Raw genomic sequence first — 21715 nt, forward strand, 5'->3', positions numbered from 1 at the left:
ACATAGCTCAATTGAGACTATAGGAATGTATAAATAATGTTATGCAATGTTAACTATTAGAATATTGCAACGTATAAAATACAGATGATTTGGATGTATCTCTTGGTTTTCAAATAATCTAACCACTTAAATATTTTTCAGACATTTCTTCAAGTAAAGGAAAAATTGAAAATAACAAATTATCCTTTGATTCAGTAGCATACATTACGGGTTCCTCATGCCTTTGAGCTGGGATATTTTCCTGAATTGCATTATCTGTGTATTTGACACATTACCTATGTTTTCATAGTTTGCTCATATAAGTAATGTGCCAATAAAATGTTGTGTTTTGGTGTAAGAATTTTGGACCTGACAGATTTAATCACGTACTCATAGATCCCAACATAAACAAAGGAAGCAGTGAATTTGAAAGTCAGAATCAATATATGATTGGTTCCTCTTTGCAAAATCCTGCAAAGTCCTGACTGCATTACACACACATACATGCACACACACTTCTACATGTAAATGCACAAAAAAAGTTCCTGTGGAACTTCATGGGATTCTTTAGACTTAATTCAAAACTACTGTGGAATTCTGTATTTTCAAGAGATGCATTGAACATTCTCCAAAAATCTAAACCAAAGATATGGTATTTTTGAACTATAATAGAAATACAGAACAGTTGTCATTTTGAATTAAAGATACAGAACTTTTCCATGCAGGTGTTTAATACATGAACCATGAGTTATCATTCAGGAATAATTATAAAAAAAATAACTGGTCTACAAAGCTGGATGATAGTGATTTTTTTACTGTGCCACAATCATTACAACAGAAGGCCCATCTTAAAAGGGAATTACTGCAGAAATCAGACACCTTTGGCTGGGACTTCAAAAAATTCACTTTAGAATTCAGGTTTAATTCAGTTGCAAGCAGTAAAAAATTCTGTTGATTAAATGTCCTGTTTACTACAGCTATACAACAAATGGTTAGATCTTTTAATTTCAAATCCGCTCTGCAATTCAGTATTTTGAAAACTATCCCATTAGAAAAGATGGAATACTACTACTAGTATTATAAGTGTACTATATATAGTAGTATAGGATTATATATAGTATACATTGGTATAGGAGTAGTATTCTAGTACTACTAGTAAAGGAGTAGTGGTAGTAAAATGATAGGATTGTTATATACAAGGCAAAGAAGAGCATCCCACAAGTAAACAGGCGGACACTATGACAAGTAGAAATTTTGCTTCTGCATTGAGTCTGTCAGAATTAATCTTTCATAATCTTATCAAAAAGTACATAAAATGATTGGTTTAGTCAGTACAAAATGGTCTTCCCTGGAGAGGTCCTACATGAAATGCCTTAGCACTGTCCTAGCAATAATTGTGAAACTCCCTGGGCCTTTTCCACTCTGGTACTAAGACACGCCTCTGAATAAAAAAATCCAACCTTTCCAAAACACTGCAGGGTTTTAAGCTTAATTTCAAAGCTCTGCAGGATTTTATGCTGCAAAGCCACCATTATAATCTGGGGGCATTGTGCAGCTTAGAAAGCACATTATGGAAAACCTATCTCTAAATGAGAGTTGGGAGGGAATGAATCCTAAATTTGGAATTAAATAAACCAAAAGAACAGCACCCATTATAGCACTCTCTGACAAGCAGCTAGTAGAAATGAAGAGAGACATATTTGCTAGTTTATTCAAGCTGCTTTCTGTTGAGCACTTCATACAAAGCTCTTGTAAACTAACTGCTTAACCAGGCAGTGAAGGGTTTATGGCCTGTTTACATTTTGAAAGGAATGCAAAGGATCTGAATTAGATTTCAGGCTTTATTTTCACTGCTTTAAACTTTATGCAGTGATGCATACCTCTGCATGCTGAGTGTCACAGTTTTCAAGTAGTTCTGCTGTTAGACTATGCTTTCCATTTCACAAGGGCTTAATGGCTGCAAGCTGATTGATAACCCCGACCTCTTCAATGTTTTTCACCAAGCCCACATTTTAACACGGATTTTAAAAGGCAGATTTTAATAAACATAGATACAGTGCTTGATACAACAAAGTGACATGATGTTCTGAGCATCAGTCTAATGTTCTCAGTCTCTAACAGCACAGAGATAAAAAACAACCAAACCTAAGATTAGCCTGGAAGGCGGGTGTGTATTAAACAATCTGTTTATTTATTTACTGAGTACAGTTTTCACTCTTCAAAAGCTTTAATTATTTTAACAAATAAAAATAATTTTAAGAAGGTAAAATTGATTTTTAAAGGTATTACTAGTAACAAATTAATTAAAAAACACCTGGTCTTTTTAAAAAGATGACAGAGTAGCTCAAGATATGAGTGTAGCATGGGAGATAGTGACATTCAGCTTGCTAAAGGAAAAAATAAAAAAGCTAAATAGTGTGATTTGCTGTAGTAACATAAAGCCACAAAGGAACAGGTCAATCATGTGGCAAAATTGATGGCTGCATGAAGGGACTTCAGAATAAGTCTTCAGCTCACTGGCCTCTCTCACACAGATTTAGGATATAATCCCCCAAGCTAGGGGTACTCAATTTTGAGTGGAAGATCCTTATAATACTATGTTAAGAATAGCATATATATCATCACTGTACAGTATAATTCTATAGTAAGCATACAGTAATATACTTTCTGCTCCCCACTATCTTTCAAACTGTAGCTCAATAACAGAAAAAAAAACCAAAATATTCTTACTGGGAAGTACAGCTTCTATTGGAGAACTGCTTCCATACCATATATGTCCAGTGCATGATGAGAATCTTATTGAGCTATGACATCTTATAACCACATTATACTTTATTTCTATTTCTTTTAGAGGCAGAGCTACTGAATTCAGGTGTTATAACTGAGCATGAAATGTTCTTTTTATCCTTCCTGAGAAATTTGATAATTTCTCAGATTAGACAAGAACAGAAGAGAGGATAGCTGCTACTGTATATATGTTATCTGTTGAAAAGCTTGACAGGGAAGAGAACTTCAAGAGAGGGAAAAAGTGGGTAAGAAGTAAAGAGGGAGACAGTGAGCAGGAAGATCTCTGCCACTCAGGAAATGAAAAAGAGGCAGAAGAGACGGTGGAGACAAGAGAAGGACCTTCCCTTCTTCTGACATGTAAATCCTTGAGGAAGTTGTTCCTGTCAGACTTTAGGTTGGAGCACTTGGAAAAACCCTCCAACAGTAACAGGACAATGTTCCTCTGCAAGAAATCATATGGACACAAAATCTTTTCGTGTGTAATGTACTCTAGGCAATCCTGCTTCAGCAGCGGGCTTGAACTAGATGATCTCTAGAAGTCCCTTCCAACTCCAATGATTCTATGAAAACCTGCCTAATGAGCCAGAGACACTGAAGATTTGATCACTGTAGCTGGATGATGCCTCTCTTTTTTTATGAGTTCCAGTGCCTTGCAATCACTAGAAAATTAATCACCAGTGAAATTCAAATACTGAAGAAAACTTACATAATCAAAAAGTGAAGCTTACATCCTGCAATCCATCTTCTCCATATAGATGGAGATATATAGATGACCCATGGAGAAGCCCCTGAATTTCCAAATGTTGGCTTTGGTCATAATGTTGGATGACAAAGAAATAATAAAATGGTATCAGAGAAGCCAAACAAAGGAAAGAGTGAAGAAAGTCAGACCAAAAATAGATGATCACAAATCAGAAAAGCCAGGCGAGCAATGAATGAAGACAGAAATAAAGGGAAGAAAAGGAAAGGGGAACTGATAGAAGAAGAGACTATGCAAATACCATTTTACTGTCTCAAACTGTAATTTGGAAACAGATAATTTTTTTCCACATGAAGGCCTGAAGGGAAAATCTCCACTCACTGTGAACATTTCTTGCAAGAAGGAGATATGAAAGGCTTCAAAACTAGGACCATTCCCTCTCCATGCCGCAGAGCAGACGCTGTGTAGAGCGGTTCTTGGCTCCCAGTTAAAGGCAACCTGGCTGAAAGATTCTCCCTCTCTCTCTCCTCCCTCCTGATAGTAACAGACACCATTCATATGGAGCTCAAGAAGCAATTTACTCCTGCCCAAGAAGCGACCTGCATTTTTCACAACAGTTAGGAAGTGAAATAAGTGTAATGTGAGCATTCAGCAGTATCACAGCTCTTTTTTCAAAAGGACGACTTTCCCTTGGACTAATAAGACTTGGCTTTAAGAGGACAAGTAGCTGTCTTGTCTAATTAACATACTGGTCAGATGTTTCCCACTCAAGCCTTCCATAGCCTGGAAGACACTACATGTTATTAAAGACAGGGTAATTGTATTGCCAGTAACATATTATTTAAGTTTCCAGAAGTCTTTTCCTTCCTAATTAGAAATCATTAGCATATATGAACATTCTTTTACCAAAAGGTTTTGAGCTCTGTTCCAATTTATATTTGGTTCTTTTTGAAAGGTAAAACAAAATGAAACAGTGCACAAGAAGCTTCAGAAACATAGATGTTTATCACACAGCTTCAGATAAACAGCAAATTACTGTACTGTTTTTGGTGTGCATGACTTCAAGTTGTTCCAAAGTAACACAATTATCATTGATTGAGCCCAGGCATTTTATTATATACAAATTATGACTTATTAAATAATGCATTAGTAACATTTTAAAGGAAATAAAAATCCCTCAATTACTTTAAATCATTAACTGCATGGCTAACCACATGATTGACCCCTGGCTTTATTTCTCATTGAGTCTCGTATTACGAATTCAGTGTATATGGGATGCAAAGAGTTCTCATTTAAAACAGTATGTACTAAGATACTATCTGCAGAAAAAATAGTATCTCAGTGGGAGGAGATGGATTTTTATCTGGCACAGAGCTATCAATGTTGAATGCACTAAAATCAGTCAGCATCTAAGACAGAGCAGGGAGTATCTTAGGGAAAGTAAGAAATATGCTCTACTCATTGTGACCACATTCATGGCCTTCTAATTCTAAATTGTAACTTCTAACTCACAAATTTTTAAGGCAGTTGTTTCTTTCATAATCCAGGCATGAGCACTGGGCAAAGCGTCCAACAGTCCAGGAATGTAGTGGGCTCCTCTGCAACAAATGATCTGGAAACAAAACCTGCACGATTGGCCAGAACCACTAAAGATTTGAATACTGCAGTCAGATGTTACCTCTCTTTCTTATGACTTCCGGTGCTTTTCTATAAACTGCTCAACAGGGAAATTAAAATATTGAAAAAAACCCCTAAGTGATCAGAAAGTGTCTTCTCTATTTGAAAATGGAGAAGGCTGGTGTAGAAATCCCTGCATTCCAAAGTGTTTACTTTGATCATAATAGTGTTATTTGGACCTAACTGCATATGGAGTAGAACTTGTGACCTTTCTCTTCTGGTATGTGTTTTACTACACATGTGAGACCTACACATTTAACTGCTCTACTCTGCGTAACACATAGAATGCTCAGTGGATGACACCTTCAGACCAGACTGAAGATTCTGCTAATGCAAAAACTAAATTAGTTCTTTGGTTCTGCTCATGCGTGACTGTAATCAATAAGAGCAAAGTTTTTTCTTGTCTCAGCACTGCTGCATCTAGTACAGCTTTTCCCTGTAGGCTGCAATACCCTCCCTTGTGCTGCTGGGTGGAAAGAGATTCTTTTTTGTTCCATTTTACCTGACAAAGTTCCACATCCAGCCTTCTTCATAGCATCCACTGCTTCTGTGTACCAATTAACATTTCTGAGCCTCCATTTCTAAGTCTCAGAGAAATGGAGGCTAAAGAGTCTTCCTATAGCTGATGGTGTCCTTACCTCTTTCCCTCACTCTAAGTTTCTACAGGAGAGCTGACAGATGTGCTGACATTAAGAACAGAGAGTAAGGCTGATACATTTACTCAAGCTTTTCCCTATGGGAGCAGTGAGTGTGAAGTTGTGTCTCTGACTGGGGAGAGAAATAAAATAAAAATGTTTATATGTGTTAGTAAATCAAATTGAAAATTCGTTGATGTTGGAAATACTCCCAGAGCCTTAATGATAGGCTTATTTTTATCAACAACAACAATTAATAATTAATGCTACATGACTCTCACATGCATCTTGGCAACTATCATGTATAAAATGTCACATTTTAGATTATATATTTAGCATGGATATCTCCTCCTACAAAATTTCACAGACTATATCCATGTTTGTCATGCCCGGGATGACACGATATAGCCAAATTACCTTTGGAAAGTTTATCTGTATTCTCTCTGCTTCTCTGCTGGGAATTCCCTCAGAGGATGCTCTGTGACCTGCACATATCACAACCCTTTGTCTGCAGAGCCAAACACTGAAATCAGTGCCATCCTCTGTACACACAGCAGCATCTCTAAGCCAATTGTACTGGCAGATTTATATCACTGTATGAAAGCTATCTTCCCTTCCAGATAACAGAAGGCACAAGATTTATTTATTTATTTAACTGTATTTAGAAACTGGGTTATGTTTTACTACAATTTTATTCTTGTATTTTAGAAGCTACTGAAAACAAAGCCGCTAGGTGGACTTGATGACCCTAAAGGTCATTTCCAACCAAAACAAATCAAGAATTCTTTGGTCACAAAGAACACTGTCGCAAGGTAGTGTTGTGCATATAAGCCTAACAGGAAGTTTGGAGAAGAAATAAGCTTGGGACTGTGCTGAAAAGCTACCTTTTTTGTGCATCCATAATCATCCATTTTTTATTCCCTTTTCTTCAACATCACTTAGACAAATTCCTTCAAGAGTTTAAGCTTTCATGGCACACTGTCAGACTACTGCTCACCTGTTTCTATGGGAGACAACTGAACCCAAGTGATCCAAAACACTCCTTCTAGCCAAGACAGGATGGCAGGTTTAAGGATAGAGAACAGACGAACTATGAGCTGAGATTAGCAAAGCCCAAATGTACTATTATTTAAAACTAACACTGAGAGATACCAAGGTCCAGTTGTGGTGGATGTAGTATGCACATATCCTGAATGGAAATACTGCAAGGTGCTTCTCTGACAAAAAAACCTCAAAGTGCTGCTTTAGCTCTGCTTTGCTTATCATACCTATTCACTCATGTATTGAAACTCCAATCAGCTGAGCAGTCCATGGACTCAAAAACACAATCAAGTTATCACAGCATAAAAAGTGTCTGCTGAGCTGTATCAATAGCTTGTGTGCGTGCTCCGAGCCACAGGAACTGCAAGGCAATGCAAGTTGGCTCAGTTCCGACTCATTTCAGGCTTTGGATTTTCATCTGGAAAAATGTGTACAAAGGGATTAATGCTACAAATTTGAAGTATTGAAAGCTCCCTATTTGCAACTGAGGGACAACTTCCTTCAATTAAAAAGACATACTTGGTTGTTTAATGGCTAATGTTCTTTAGGTATTAATGGAATGTGACTGTGTCTTCTCACTAAAGTTTACAACTTTCCAGAATAAATTTTACTGGTGTTAGATACTGTTCTTCCAAAAATGAAGAATTATTTAGAAATTAATGGAAACAGATAGTTGATCAGGTTTAAACTCTTACAAATTGGTGTCTGCTGAGATTTTATGGGATGAGTGTTTGTGAATATCTACAAGAGACAAACTGAGTCTAGCATCAGTTTCTGCTCATTTGTAATGCTGCCTTGATACTGAGGTCTAACCAATTCCTAGCAAAACCATTTTTTTTCCACTGCAGTATACCTGCAATGCCTTGTGGGATCACTCAGTTCAGTGAAACACTACTGCAATTCTGTATTTACTTTAAAAGATAAATAATGGCAAAATGAAAGTTTTATAGCAATAATTAAATTGATAAGACTCAAGCTTAAACTCTGATGGACTTGACATAAGAGGATATGCACTAAAACATAGACTTGAAAGCCCTCATAAACATAAGTGTAGAAACTCAATGCAGATAACAACAGCTTTACAATTAATCCCATCTTTTTAAAACCCAAGTTTCAATAGATGTAGGTTCTGACACATTGGACTTTGCTGTCCTGTAAGGTTGAGCTAAGCTTGTATAGGAAGCAATTCTCATTCTAGAGATTCCACCTAACTTTAAACAGTATTTAAAGAATACTATATACATTTATATTTCCCAGCTTAAAGAAATTATGTAAAAAATATGGGATAGGTTGAAGATGTGACTTTTTGTGAAGTAAAAAGTACAGAGCACAAATTATATGCCACACTACTAATTAGAAACAGATATGTAATCACTCACTAATGGAACAACATTTTGTGCCAAATGTATACTTCCTTCCAACTGCTGGACTCCTTGTGCCAGATATATTTAATTTTTCTTCAGAAGAAAAGGTACCAACATGTTTTCCATCCTGTTTTTAAACCCAGAAGTCTAGTGCAAACTGAACTTTCTTGACATTTTAGAAATTCTATCGGTTTTAACAGCTTGAAGTCTTTTTATTACAAACTTGTACATTTCCCTGCAGGGCTCTGGAAATCTCACAATTACATTCATTAAAAATGTCCATGATTATAGTGAAATGCATGCACTGCAAATTTACCTTTACAGTTTTCTTTCAACAATTATTCTGAGCATAATTTTCTATTGAATTCCACAAAATACCTACTTATTCATCCACAATGTCAGTTTTATATAAGCTTTGACAAAACGATCAAAAGAGAGAAACACAGTTACTGCCAAATTTTTCTGTACCAGGTTTGATGTCTATGGTGTAGCTTATTGAGATCCAACATAATAAGCATGTGTGTCCATGAAAACAAATACGAAAAAGTCATGTTTCAGCAGCAGGCTACAATAAGAGGCACTACATGCATTTTACACTATCACCAAGAGGATCTCTGGGTACATAATTTTAGGTTTCTAGCCATACTTAGGAGTCCCTTAATTTGACAAGACAAGCATCCCTCTCATCACGAAGTCCTGCTGGGATCCAGAGCCTTTAACAACATTACTTTTTCTCTGGATGTTACAGATATGCTCAGACCAGCGAATAAAGGCAGGATAGATAAGAATTTGTGTATCAGTCTCTATCTAGAACAGAAATTGGCATCCTGCTTTCCTCATGTTCCATGAAATCTCACCTGCCATCACCCTTGTAGAAGAGCTAGAAGGTTGAAAGGGTAAAGCACTCATGATTTTCCTGGGTAGATGAGGCTACTTGTAGCCAGGTAAGTAGGATTCACAGGGAAAGAAAAGAAAGAATCAAAGAATGAAAGAGAGAGAAGGAGGAAGGAAAGGAAGGGAAAGGAAGGGAAAGGGAAAGGGAAAGGGAAAGGGAAAGGGAAAGGGAAAGGGAAAGGGAAAGGAAAAGGGAAAGGGAAAGGGAAAGGGAAAGGGAAAGGGAAAGGGAATGGGAAAGGGAAAGGGAAGGGAATGGGAAGGGAATGGGAAGGGAAAGGGAAGGGAAAGGGAAAGGGAAGGGAAAGGGAAAGGGAAAGGGAAAGGGAAAGGGAAAGGAAAAGGAAAAGGAAAAGGAAAAGGAAAGGGAAAGGGAAAGGGAAAGGGAAAGGGAAAGGGAAAGGAAAAGGAAAAGGAAAAGGAAAAGGAAAAGGAAAAGGAAAAGGAAAAGGAAAAGGAAAAGGAAAAGGAAAAGGAAAAGGAAAAGGAAAAGGAAAAGGAAAAGGAAAAGGAAAAGGAAAAGGAGGGAGGAAAGAAGGAGGGCTGATATCTACAGAGACACTACATCCCAGACCCTAATATTAGCATCTAAGAACAAATATCATTTTATGATAAATTTATTTTGGCCATGTCTTAAAATCAATCACAAATTAAACAATCTAGTAAGGTACAGGGAAGGTTAACTCACAATTCCCTGGGGCAGAGATTGTACTTCTCAAGTAGCTGGTTTCAGCTGATATTCAGAAAGCATCCTGGATGAATTTGATTGAATCTAGCAAAACATCATTCACTTTTTTTACAGTTGCTGCAAAAGCAACAGGGACTCCAGCACAAAAGTGAACCAATTCACTTGGCAAGCTGTTTTCAGAACTGAGGTTACTTCAGACTCAAGCAACGAGCACAATCCCCATGACTGATTTTCATACCGATTCTTAAATCACCTCTAAGCCTGATTTTTCCAACTTCTACATGATATTATTTCTAAGACTTTAAAGTAAATTAAAAACAGGCCTAGAAAATATTTTCGTGTATAAAGATCACAGAACTGAGCCCTATGGCTTTTACAGAGTGAAGTATGGCATGTTAAGAGAATATTCACTTTAAAGCTTCTTATCAGACAAATTTGAGAATCAGACAAATCTAATAATAATTTCCCTTATAATGCTCACATTGACTTCACTGCAAGATACAGGAGCCTAAAAACTCTGACCTAGGAGGATACAAGAAAAAAAAAAATTGTACAAATAAACCTCATAATGCATATCAAGGTTAAACTTTACCAAATATTCCTGAAAATATAGATACAACAAGAAGTTGTAGGAAAGTATTTATACAATTCAACAAAACAGGTAGATAATTTGCACAAAATTTACACTATTGCTCTTTAAATCATAGTCTTTTAAAAGAGAGTGTTTTCCAACATTTTTCATTGTTATTCTCAAAGAGTAATGATGTAATAATTATTGTAGTAGTGTTTACACTTTAGCATTGTTCTTAAAACTAAGATTATGTCAATGAAATACATGAATATTTAACTGCTTGTAGTCCCATTGACTGCTTCTGTATTTTCACTGATATTCAACAAATAAGCAAAGAAGTAGAAAAAAAAGTGTGAAGCCAAAAATAGCTGCTTGAGTCATCAACAGATTGTCTGAAATAATTCAAACAGGTGTTTGTGAGAGAATGAGCTATTTTCCTCAGGTCTGTGGGGGTGAATTCTACAAGAGAAAAAAACCTACTCCAAACAGGTCCTGAAGAACAAGAAGGAAAAATCTCACCATTTTCAGAAGACTAAGACAGCAGAGTGTTACCTCAGGAAAGTCTGTATTTTTTTTTTCTTTTTGCTAATACAGAACAGCAGAGGCACATATGCCAGCAACAAGTCCATCACCAAAACTAGGGAGGAGGCAGCAGACTACCCCTGTGTAACATTCCTCAGCACATGTGAGCAATGTGTGATTGAGTAGGTGGGTGGGAGATGACCCTTACTAGCTGAGAGACACTAGAGCTGGCACCGGTGTGAGCCATGGGTCAGACATAGTCTAAGTATTTCACAGGTAAACCTTGGTGAACTTTGGATTCCCAAAGTAGCATTACTTTTACTTTTTAAAATAAGGCTCAATGAAGTCTCTTGCAATCTTCTTGTAGCCAGGCTAGGAAGTCACAGTTGGAATGAGCTGACAACCAGAGGGATAAAAGACTAGTTGGATGATTGGCCTAGAGTGTAGTAACTAGTGGGTGGGAGTACCACATGGGTCTATCCAGAGAACTATGTTTAATTTCAGTGACCTGGAGTAGATGATGGAGTGCTTGTTCATACAGTTTGTGGATAACAGCAGCCTGGAGGTACCAGTCTATATGCTTAAAGGGCATTGCTGCCATCCAGATAGACCCTGACATGTTGGAGGGATGGCCAGTGAGATATGAGTCAGTATTTTCCTCTGGCAGAACAGAGGGTTTACAGCATCTGGGGCTGCATCAAGAAAAGCTCAACCAGTAGGTAGAGGAATACATTGTCTTCATCAGCTCAGCACTTATTAGACCATACCTAGAATAGTGTGTCCAATACGATGCAGTTGCCCAATGCAAGACTTGGGCATAAATGGAGTAAGTTTAGCAGAGGCAACCACTTGCTTTGTGAAGAGAAGCTACAGGTGGTGGGTTTGCTCAGCCTGGATAAGACAGGGCTTCAATGGCATCTAATAGCAGCTTGTCAGTGCCTATAGACAGATCACTGAGATGATGTAGCCAAGCTCTTCTCAGTGATTTGTGGTGGCATGACAAGGGACAATGGGCATAAATTGAAACAAGAGGTCCACACCAGCTATCTGGAAAAGCTTTTTAACCATAAGGACAGTCAAGCAGTGGAGCAAGTTTCTCAAACAGGTTGTGCAATTTCTACACCTGGAGGTTTTTCAAGACTTGACTATATAAAGCCCTGAGCAATCCATTCTGATCCTGCAGCTGACCCTGACTTGAGAATGATGTTGGACCAGATGACATTCCCACCTGAACAATTCTGTGATTTTAAAATAGCTTACTGAGCTCTTAAAAAGGTTTTGGGGATTGGAGGCGAAGAACACATGCTGCTAATATCTACCCAATTTCTTCCCTGTAACCCACTTACAATTGAAATGTCGTTTTTGTTTAGAAATAACAAACTGAATGGTAAAGGTGCTGTGTTTTGAGAAACAGACTGGCAAGCACTTTTGAGAAGAATGTTACCTTCTCCTCTGAGGCAGGTAACAGTAGCATGAATGACAATGTTTACTGATCTTGGAGAAGAAAGATCTGGTCCCAGAGGTACTCTTGAACACCTAGAAGCAGGTAGTTAATTCAGATGATGTTAACAGGTTTTGTCAGATTCTGGCATGGCAAAATAGTATCGCTTCAGCAGACCTACTCTGTGATGGTTATTCAGTTAAGTGAGCTCTTCTCCAGTTAATCATTTCTGAGTCCCTGAAAACACATCAGGCAGATGTGTGTAGTATGGTGCACTCTGACTGCTGACCTATTGGTGTGTTTCTGTGATGGCTGACCCATATTAGAGGTTCATCTGTTCAAAAAACTGCTGCACAAAGGAAAAAATGACAAAGAGCAGAGTAGGTGTTAATTTGCATTCTGTGTACTGGTAAAAATGGAAGAATATATTTTCTCCAGCTTCTGCTGCTTAAGTGGGGGGGTATTCTCCAGAAGTTTTCCAGGCAAGACCTGAGAAACAGTGCTTCTGCCCAACATACTAAATTCCCTACTTCCTCATTGATTTTCTAGCACAACCTTAATGCTGTGTTAGCATCATTTCTCTGTTAATTCCATCTGCTCCTAGGTCTCCCCCGCTGTTTCCTAGGAGATATATTGCCACGATGCCTGCATCTGTAAGGCAGTGGAAGATATGGGGCAAGAGCCACACAGCTGGAGGCAGCATTAATACCACCTCAATATTGCAGAGTTCTCAGGGGATCCTATCACCCACTGCTTCACAAAACCTAAGGGAACACTAGGTACACAGTCAGCTGCTTCAGAGTGCTGTGGGAATGGGATGTAGCTTCTTAACTCCTTTCTACTTCTATTTGCTTCTTTCAGCTCAGAACACCATTAAAAAAAAAAAAAAAAAAAAAAAAAAAAAAAAAAAAAGAAAGACTAAATTGTTTTATCTGTGAAATTTTATGGGTTTTTTTCTTATTTATAATGCATTTATCAAAACCACTGTTTATGTTACATGCTTTTAGTGGTCAGAACATGTCTTTTTCATATCCTTTCAGGTATAGTCTACCAGACAAATTCCAAACTGTAATATTAAACATAATAAGCTGAATATTGTAATCAAACAGGGATGACAAAGAATATCAGAGCTACCTTGTGCCTGAATATCCTCCCTGTTCTTCCCTTGGCAGGCACACATAAACCTGACTATGGCTAACAAAATGTAGAGTACTATGATATTTCTAAATATAAGCCTGTTTCTCACTGGTGACCCAAACTCCAGCGATGAACTATTAAGTGCACTCAGAAACAAGTAATACAGAAGATAATATGCCCATATGTACGATGAATTCTATGGTTTATTTTAAATTGCATTAATTTTTGTTTTCTTCACAGGAAAATTAGGTAAACAGGAATTGTTTACATCAGCTACTGTGTTTTAATTTACACAGAACTGTGAAAAAAACCACCCAAGGTATTTGCTGAATGCATGCAAAAAGAAAGAGAATTTTAAAAAAATTCCACATGATATTAATCAATAACTTATTGCAGGCAGAGAATCTATTCATATGATAGGATCAGAAACATAGTAAAGATTTATAGCTTAAGCTAAAAGGTCAACGTACAGAAGAAATACAACCTTCTTTTTTTTTTTTTGATGCCAAGAAGAACATTAGGAAACATAATACAGCAAGAGTCATGTTAGAGTGAAACCTACAAATCACTGACAGATATTCCTCAAAGAGAACTGTCAGTCTCTTCAAAGTCAATAGTGCTTTTGTAGAGGTCAGGGACATCTCATAGTATTTATGAAATAACACATATTTGAGTAATTAGTTTATACATGAAAAGTGTTACCCTTTCTTAATTCAGGAGATTAATTTCAATGTTACAACAAAATTCAGCTGTTAAAGGGCCATGTCCAATGTATCAATTGCTGATCTTCAAACTTAAATATGACTATGTGACTAACACTTAACACTAAAAAGAAACAAGAGAGTGAGAGACAGAGAGAAATACCAAAGTAAATTAATATGCTTCTCATATCTAGTATAACACCAAGTATATTTAAACAAGATACATAATTAATTTCATAATATTCTTGTAAATTCAGACTTTAGTGACCTGTATTTCAAAACAGTATCTGACAAAACGGAAATCTCTTCCACAGTCTGAAATATTAAGGATGCTTTGAATAAAGTTCTGCCTTTTGAAAGGTTTGGGGAAACATGCTGAAAAAAAAGCAGGACATTTCTCAGCTGTGTCCTTCAATAAAATGCAAAACACGCTTGGCTAGTGACAAATAAGGGAGGAAGGCTTTTCTGTTAACAAAAGTCTTTTTTACTATTCCAATCAAAATCGTCCAAGAGAAACCATACTCCCCTCTACTTCCCCCATCATGAACTGTTCTAAAACAAGCTACAAAACACCATGACCTAGACCTCTGGTATAATGTTGGTATCCTCAAGTTACTCAAGCTGGAGAAAAGCTCACTTTTGAATAGGGAATATTAGAAATGGAAAACCTATAGCTTGAAACAATTTAAACTACTTCTACATGTCCTTTGTGACTATTTTGACCATTTTTTTGGGGGGGGGGGAAGGGTTAGGGGGACAGGGATAAACCTTGATCTTTTTCACTGAAAAAGGCAGAAATTAAGTTGAACCAAAGGGAACTTGGTGTTTGCTAAAAGAAACTTCTGTAAACACACTGAGGATATACTTAGACTCCAAAGTAGTTGTCCTAGCCTTAACACAGTAACTATTTCTGATTTACAAAAAATAAAGAAAATGGCAGAAAAGCTTCACCTATCCAGACCAAGAGACTCAATATTTTTTTCTTTGTTACAGATGTCAATGAGTGTGCTATAACAAACCAGAGAAATCTCCTGGAGATTGAATTGCACTGAAAGTAATAAATTACAAATAAAAGTTTAATAAAGATAGAAAAAAACCCAAACTGCAAAGAGACTGGAAATTTGCTGTTAGTTAAAAATACATCTTTGGTATGCTTAATTTACACACTGTTGAACTTTAAACTGAAATTCATCTTCAACATTACCATGGGAATATGCACAAATACAGAGTTGGGGACAATTTAAACTCAGAAGTAAAACCAAACTAAATCATGAACATTCAATTTTGTGAATATCAGTATCATCCTATAGACATTAACTAGGTCCCCCAATAACACAAGGATAATATGAATATAGGAATGAGAATGGAAAAGAGTAAATGAACTCTTAAGTTTGGCATATCAATTTTTCAAATTTTCCTAACTACATAAAAAACCTGAGCTTATTTTCTTGCCATGAAAATGTCACTCCAATCTCTAGTCAAGAAACTTGACTTGAATATTACATGGTCTTGATAAAATATTGTCAAGATTCCTCCCAGAATTTTCAAATAAATACTTAAACCCCAAATAGCTTTAGTTCTAATAAATGATAGAATCTCAAAAGCAAATCTTTACAAAGTTCCCATTTACAGATTTATTTTTCCAGGTCATCAGAATGAAAACATTATATTTTTTTTAGAGATGTCAGTATTGTAACCTAGCCTTGTGGACTAAAAATCTAGCACTGGCTTCCTCTGGTTGTATATGACCTTTGAAAAAACCTAAATCATAACTTAAATTCAAATACATATGATGCCAAAACACATTTCTACTTCCAAACATACAGAAATTATACTTGGACCTGATTGCTTTAATTTGAATAAGCTTTTGATAAACATTTGTTTTAGCAAGCCAGTTGCTGATGGTGCATTCACATACTACCCTCCTGGAGCTACACTATAGTCACATATCAGTGGACTTAGAAAAAGACTTCTGGTGTGTAACAAGTAATATCTTCCTCGATATAAAAAATGTGTTCTGGCTTTGATCCATTAGAGGTACTCCTTGGCTGGAAACTCACAGGTGGTACATGTATCAAAAGCAAGATGTGGACTCAATATGAAAGCAAGTGTAGCTAAAAATGCTATTTTACAGTCACTTTTAAGGCCATGTAATCAGAATGTAAACTTTGTGATGTGTTGTTTTCTCTGTCATTTATTTCCACTGAATATGTCAAATTTTAGGATCAGCTATTCTCAGAAATAAGTCAATATAATACCTCTACTTTCAGGAGTCCAGAAGCAGAAGTGAGGGAATTCAAGGCCATTAAGAGTGAACAAAGGGAACTGGTTTAAGGGTGAGTTTCCCAAGCCAAAAGTGAGAGAAAGTCTGCCAGCATACCTAGAGAGCATACTATCAAGCACAGTAATTCTGATACCCTCATATCCTGCTTCTACAGTGGCAATTTACACAGCAACTTTCATCTACTGAACTGTATTTCTTCTTGAAATATATAATAAAATAGCATGCACGTTAGTGCTGAAATTCTATAGAGGCTTAAGCCTTCTCCAATTCTACCTTCTGAAGTTGCTTGTGCATTTCTGATTTTATTTCCTTGAATAAAATCTGTGAGAGGAACAGGGGTTTCTCCAAATCCATATTGTGCTCATTTGTGCTTCAAAACTTCAAAGCATATTAATATCTTAATTGTAATAATCTTCTGAAATTATGTGTTGGAAATGACTGTGTTTGGTTTGTATAAGGGTTACAAAGTACAGCTATCTGACTTGCATTGAATTTATGAGACTTTCAGCAGCTTAATTTCAAAGCACACATTTGAAAAGAATAAACAATTCATTTTAGGTGTGTTGCAGAAACACCAGTTATCCTATAGCAGATGATAAATGTATTTCATTAGGTCCTGGAAAAATTAAAATGAGCAGTGCATTGAGTAATTTACCACAGTGGGATAAAGAATTACTTTACAGATCACTTGTGTGTTCCAAAACTTAACAGTATCCTCTCACATAGTGCCCTGTTCACAGATCACATCCAGTTTTCTATTCCAAGCTATCGTGTAGCTATAGTTAATTTTAAGACACCACTGTTGCTTTTGCAAGTTGCCTAGAAACATCAAGCACTGGATGAAGCCTCAAAACACTGACAAAGCCATGCTCTACAGGCAAGGGACAAATGATGACCATGTTGAGGAAGAGGCTGAGAACAGATTAGTAATAAATCACCAAAATATCACTAAGAAAGGTATGCAGGGTTATTACTTTCCTATAGCTCCATCAGTCAGAGATTTAACAGTTCGATAGCTTGTTATTATGTCTGTTTCTGCACTTTTTCAAGAGTAGTACTTTAGCTTCTAAGCAATTTCTACTTGCCTTTTGAGTACCAGTATGTTAATAAAAAGACAAAAACACTGTAGCACAATCCTATTACAACCATTATAATGAACCGGAATGTGCTTTTGATGTTGAGTCTTTGAACTTTTTTGCTTTGAAATTTAGTTATAAAACATACAAGTCTACCACAGAGAACGCAGCTTATCCAGAGGGAACAATACCAAAAGGGATTTTTGTAGGGGGAAAAAATGACTACGAAAGACGGTAAATATTTTCCCTTGTCTGTTAATATTTTACCAAAAATGTCAAATCCTGTGAGTATAGAACTAAATTGATGCAATTACTTTAAGCTAAATGCAAATAAAAGAAAGATATCAATATTTAAATAACAATTTAACACAATCCATCATCATACCTTGTTATGTGTCTGAGTTTGTCCAACCAGGATAAGTATATTTGATGAGATAATGGACAAGCAGAAATTGATTAGAATTATTGACCTCTCAGATCTGATGTACCTGTTCAAATAAACAGAGGGTAAAACTTTTGTAAAATGAAAACAATACAAAGCTTTACTGCAATTCTTGCATTAAATATTGGAGATATTCTGAAAGGTAAGTGCTGTCTTTCAAGTGCTCAAAAAGAGTCTCAGGGAGCTATCATATTGCAAACATAGGAAGTGATATTTTGATAGGTATTCTGCAATTCCCTGTAAGGATCTTGATATATTTTAAATATAATCTACCACTGCTTCCTTTAACAACTAGCAACACTCTTATAACACCACATTGATAATAATGGGCTTGCACGCATTTGTGTCATGAACTTCTTATGCTCTCTGCTCATGCCTGGGAACATCCAAAGCTGCCATGGACGATTCACAGTGACTACCTTCAGAAAAAATACAATGGTTTACATTATGTTGTAATTCTCCTATGTGCAGCCTTTTGTATGCTACAGGACAGAAAGAGAATTATCATGGTTTCAAGTGAAGTATCTTACTGACCTAATTTTCAGAGCCGCTAGCAGAATAAATGTCGACTACCAAAATAAATGAAAGCTGAGGTTGTTCCTCTGAATGCCATTCTATATGTTTATATATTCTATGAGCTATTCTATATGCTTCTCACTGCAGCTTAGTTAATACTGCTGTCTCCTCCTGAGCTGTATAGCCAGACCTGATACTCTGAGGAGATCATACAAAAAGGGTGCTGAACTGATGAGAAATGCTGAACTTTGGACATGAAACAAATTGTAGTCCTTTTTGCTCAGTAATACAGCATTACATTTTTCAGTTAAGAAGACATAATAATCCACATTTTTCCTAAAAATATAACAGTGTTACATTTAAGATTAGTTCCATGAGTCTGCAAACAAATACAAAAAGTCTAGTGCCTTTGTCTACAGTCAGTATGCTGCTACTTTCTAACTTGGTAACTATTGATTCACCTGGGTCAGTTCCCAGTACTGAGTATCTATGGACTATAAAGGATTTTAGTGGCTGAGTAAATACAGTGCAAGCAGGAGCACAAAACATCGACTTAATTTGGGAAGGTTTTAGGTTTTTTGCCAGCCCACTATTTGTGAAGAAGGGAAGGCTGAGTATATGGCTGACACTGAATTTATTTTTCAGATGGAATTTTAAGTTGAAGGGATCAAATAAAACAGAAAAGAATGCTCACGCAGGCCTTCTTTGGGCAAGAACACCTCTATCACATAGCACTTCTAAACAGACCCTGCCATTTAAAGGGAACGTGGGTGTTGCAATATAAAAAGAGACACAGGGTAAAAATATCCCTACTCCTGGATTTTAAAAATTAAATGTATAGCTATGCAAGTTTCAGTGTCTATCTTCTCTCTATAGTATGTTAGTATGTGCTCTCAAGAAACATGTTGAAGGCAAATTTTAACGATTCAAATGACAGGCCACGAAGCAGTCATAATAATCTCAAAAAATCTCACTGATAGAACACTAAAATATGTATAACTAATCCTATTTTCACCTGGATGCAGAACCCACATTTGATCCATAACACATAACATACATTTTTTTCACAGCTTGGAGGTTACCATAACCAAGGGTCATAGAATCATAGACTGGTTTGGGTTGGAAGGGACCTTGAAAGATTGTCTAGTTCCAGCCCCCCTGACATTTTCTACTAGATAAGGCCACTCAAAGCCCCATCCAACTTGGTCTTGAACACTTCTAGGGAATGGCATCCAAAACTTCCCTAGGCAACCTGCTTCAGTGGCATACCACTCTCATCATAAAATATTTATACCTTGTATCTAATCACAGTAATGATGAACAGTTCCACTATGCATGGCAGTATTTCCATCCAAGTGCTAAATATATAGGGGAGTGCAAGAACAACACTATAATTCTTCAGATGAGAATATATCCTGAAATACTCTCATTCTTAGCTTTGATAGACAAGAACTGATAATTCCTATAGTCTTTCATAACTATATATTCTACATTTATTGTATATGTGTCCGATTCTGTGAGTTTCTGTGGCTGCATCGAAGAGTGAAAGAGAGGAAAATGTAAAATTACTAAGCTGCTTCTGAACGTAAAATTCTGTTGGTTGATTTTACATTACACTAAAAATTATTTTTTCCCTTGTGTTTCTTTTTACTCATTTAAGAACCTATATTTATTTTATTGTAGAAAAAAGTGAAATGATAACTCATTAATTTTTTAAAAAATATTATTATTTACATTAATTTTTTCTTTTTTTGTGTTACACTAACACAATACACTATTTCGCATCACTTCTCAAATTACATTTCTCCATAAATATCTATTGAACTTTTGAATCAATCTAATATTTCAACATAGTAAACTCAGGATATCAAGAAAGTCTGTCACTGCAGTGTGCCACCACATTATTTGAGTACTTTATTTTCTGGTCTTCATTGAAACTTATAACAGAATTTGACAAACTGTTGACTAAGCCTCCCTAAATCTGCAATATTTGATGGGAGACTTTGGTAGTTTATTTTTATCACATAGAAGCTTGGTTTTCAAATGTAAATGGAGGACAGGTGTTCAGAGGTACAGGCCAGAAGTCTCACGTGAAATGTATCATATAGAAGAACCTTCTAAAATGTTTATTAGCACTACAAATATTCTATTGAACAAGTGATACCATTAACACTAAAGAGGGGAAAGAGTGGGCTATACTATAACCAGTAGGCCAAGAGAGTAAAACCAATCACATCAACAAATTTAGGAGTCAAAACACGAGCTATATTTTGTTGTTGTTGTTTTTTCCAAATAATGAATGTTGCATCTAATGTTATCTTTAGATTTTAATTCAACTAAATATAAGTGTACATTCACATTCAGCTTTGTTGATCCATTACATACCTCCATAGTGCTGCATAGACAACTGCTAGGGTGATCAAGGCCAAGCATGAGAGACCACTGCCTACTATTAAGGTCACTGAGGGTGTACCAGATGATTCCATGATCTGTAGGTTACAACAGATAACCATGAAGGAAACCATCCTCCAGCAATAAAAACAACATGTCAAAAGACCAAAAAAAAGTAACAAAAGCAAAATGATAAAAGCAGCCACATTGTCACAGGTAGCTTCAGTAATATTACTCAGGAAGCAGAAATCAACTGAATTCCAAAAAAACTGACCCATGCATAACTCTAAGATCTGTTTAATTATTGATACATTTTTCAGAAACCTTTGCATTTTCAACTGTTTTATAGCCGCATATTTTAAAAAATAAAGCAGTAATGTTACAATGTAATGGAAACTATGAGGTTAGCATGAGTCTCAACTATTCTCTAGTTAAAATTAAAATACAGATATTTCTCTTGGGAAACAGCAATATTTAGAGCTGTGTATTAAGCAAACATCTTGGTTTCATGGAAGCATATTAAAGATCATCCAGTAATTTGTCCCAGGATTTGGTTCACACTTTTTGCAGAATTAACAAACTTTTTGACTTTTAATAACTTTGTCTTCAATCTACTATTCTCACACACTTAATTTCCCTGGGCCTCTAACTGTCTAGAAGGAATGGCAAGATATCTAAGGCAACAATATCATAAGTCATTCGTAAAGAGACTGGAAATTTAGACTTCTTTCATTTGCATTCAGTGTGTTAATAAAAATCCAAATAAATAAATGACCTTGAAATCAAATTAGCTTTCCCTGATGTAAAAGAAACTATCATTGTCAGATATCTGGTAAGGTTTTTCCTCCGTTTGTATATGTGCTTATGTA

The 21715-nt window shown here is 36.2% G+C and overlaps 1 protein-coding gene across 1 annotated transcript in view; it reads right to left on the reverse strand.

The window, feature by feature from the left end:
• Window positions 1-21715, reverse strand: part of ADGRB3 (adhesion G protein-coupled receptor B3) — a 430423-nt gene that overhangs the window by 77634 nt on the left and 331074 nt on the right. Inside the window, exons 18-19 of the mRNA XM_008502299.2 lie at window positions 20841-20944; window positions 17883-17985 (exon numbers count right to left, since the gene is read on the reverse strand). Of these exons, the coding sequence (XP_008500521.1) occupies window positions 17883-17985; window positions 20841-20944 (207 nt within the window). The remainder of the gene's footprint in view (window positions 1-17882; window positions 17986-20840; window positions 20945-21715) is intronic.

Source organism: Calypte anna, chromosome 3 (genome assembly GCF_003957555.1).
Source record: "Calypte anna isolate BGI_N300 chromosome 3, bCalAnn1_v1.p, whole genome shotgun sequence".
Lineage (NCBI taxonomy): Eukaryota > Metazoa > Chordata > Aves > Apodiformes > Trochilidae > Calypte > Calypte anna.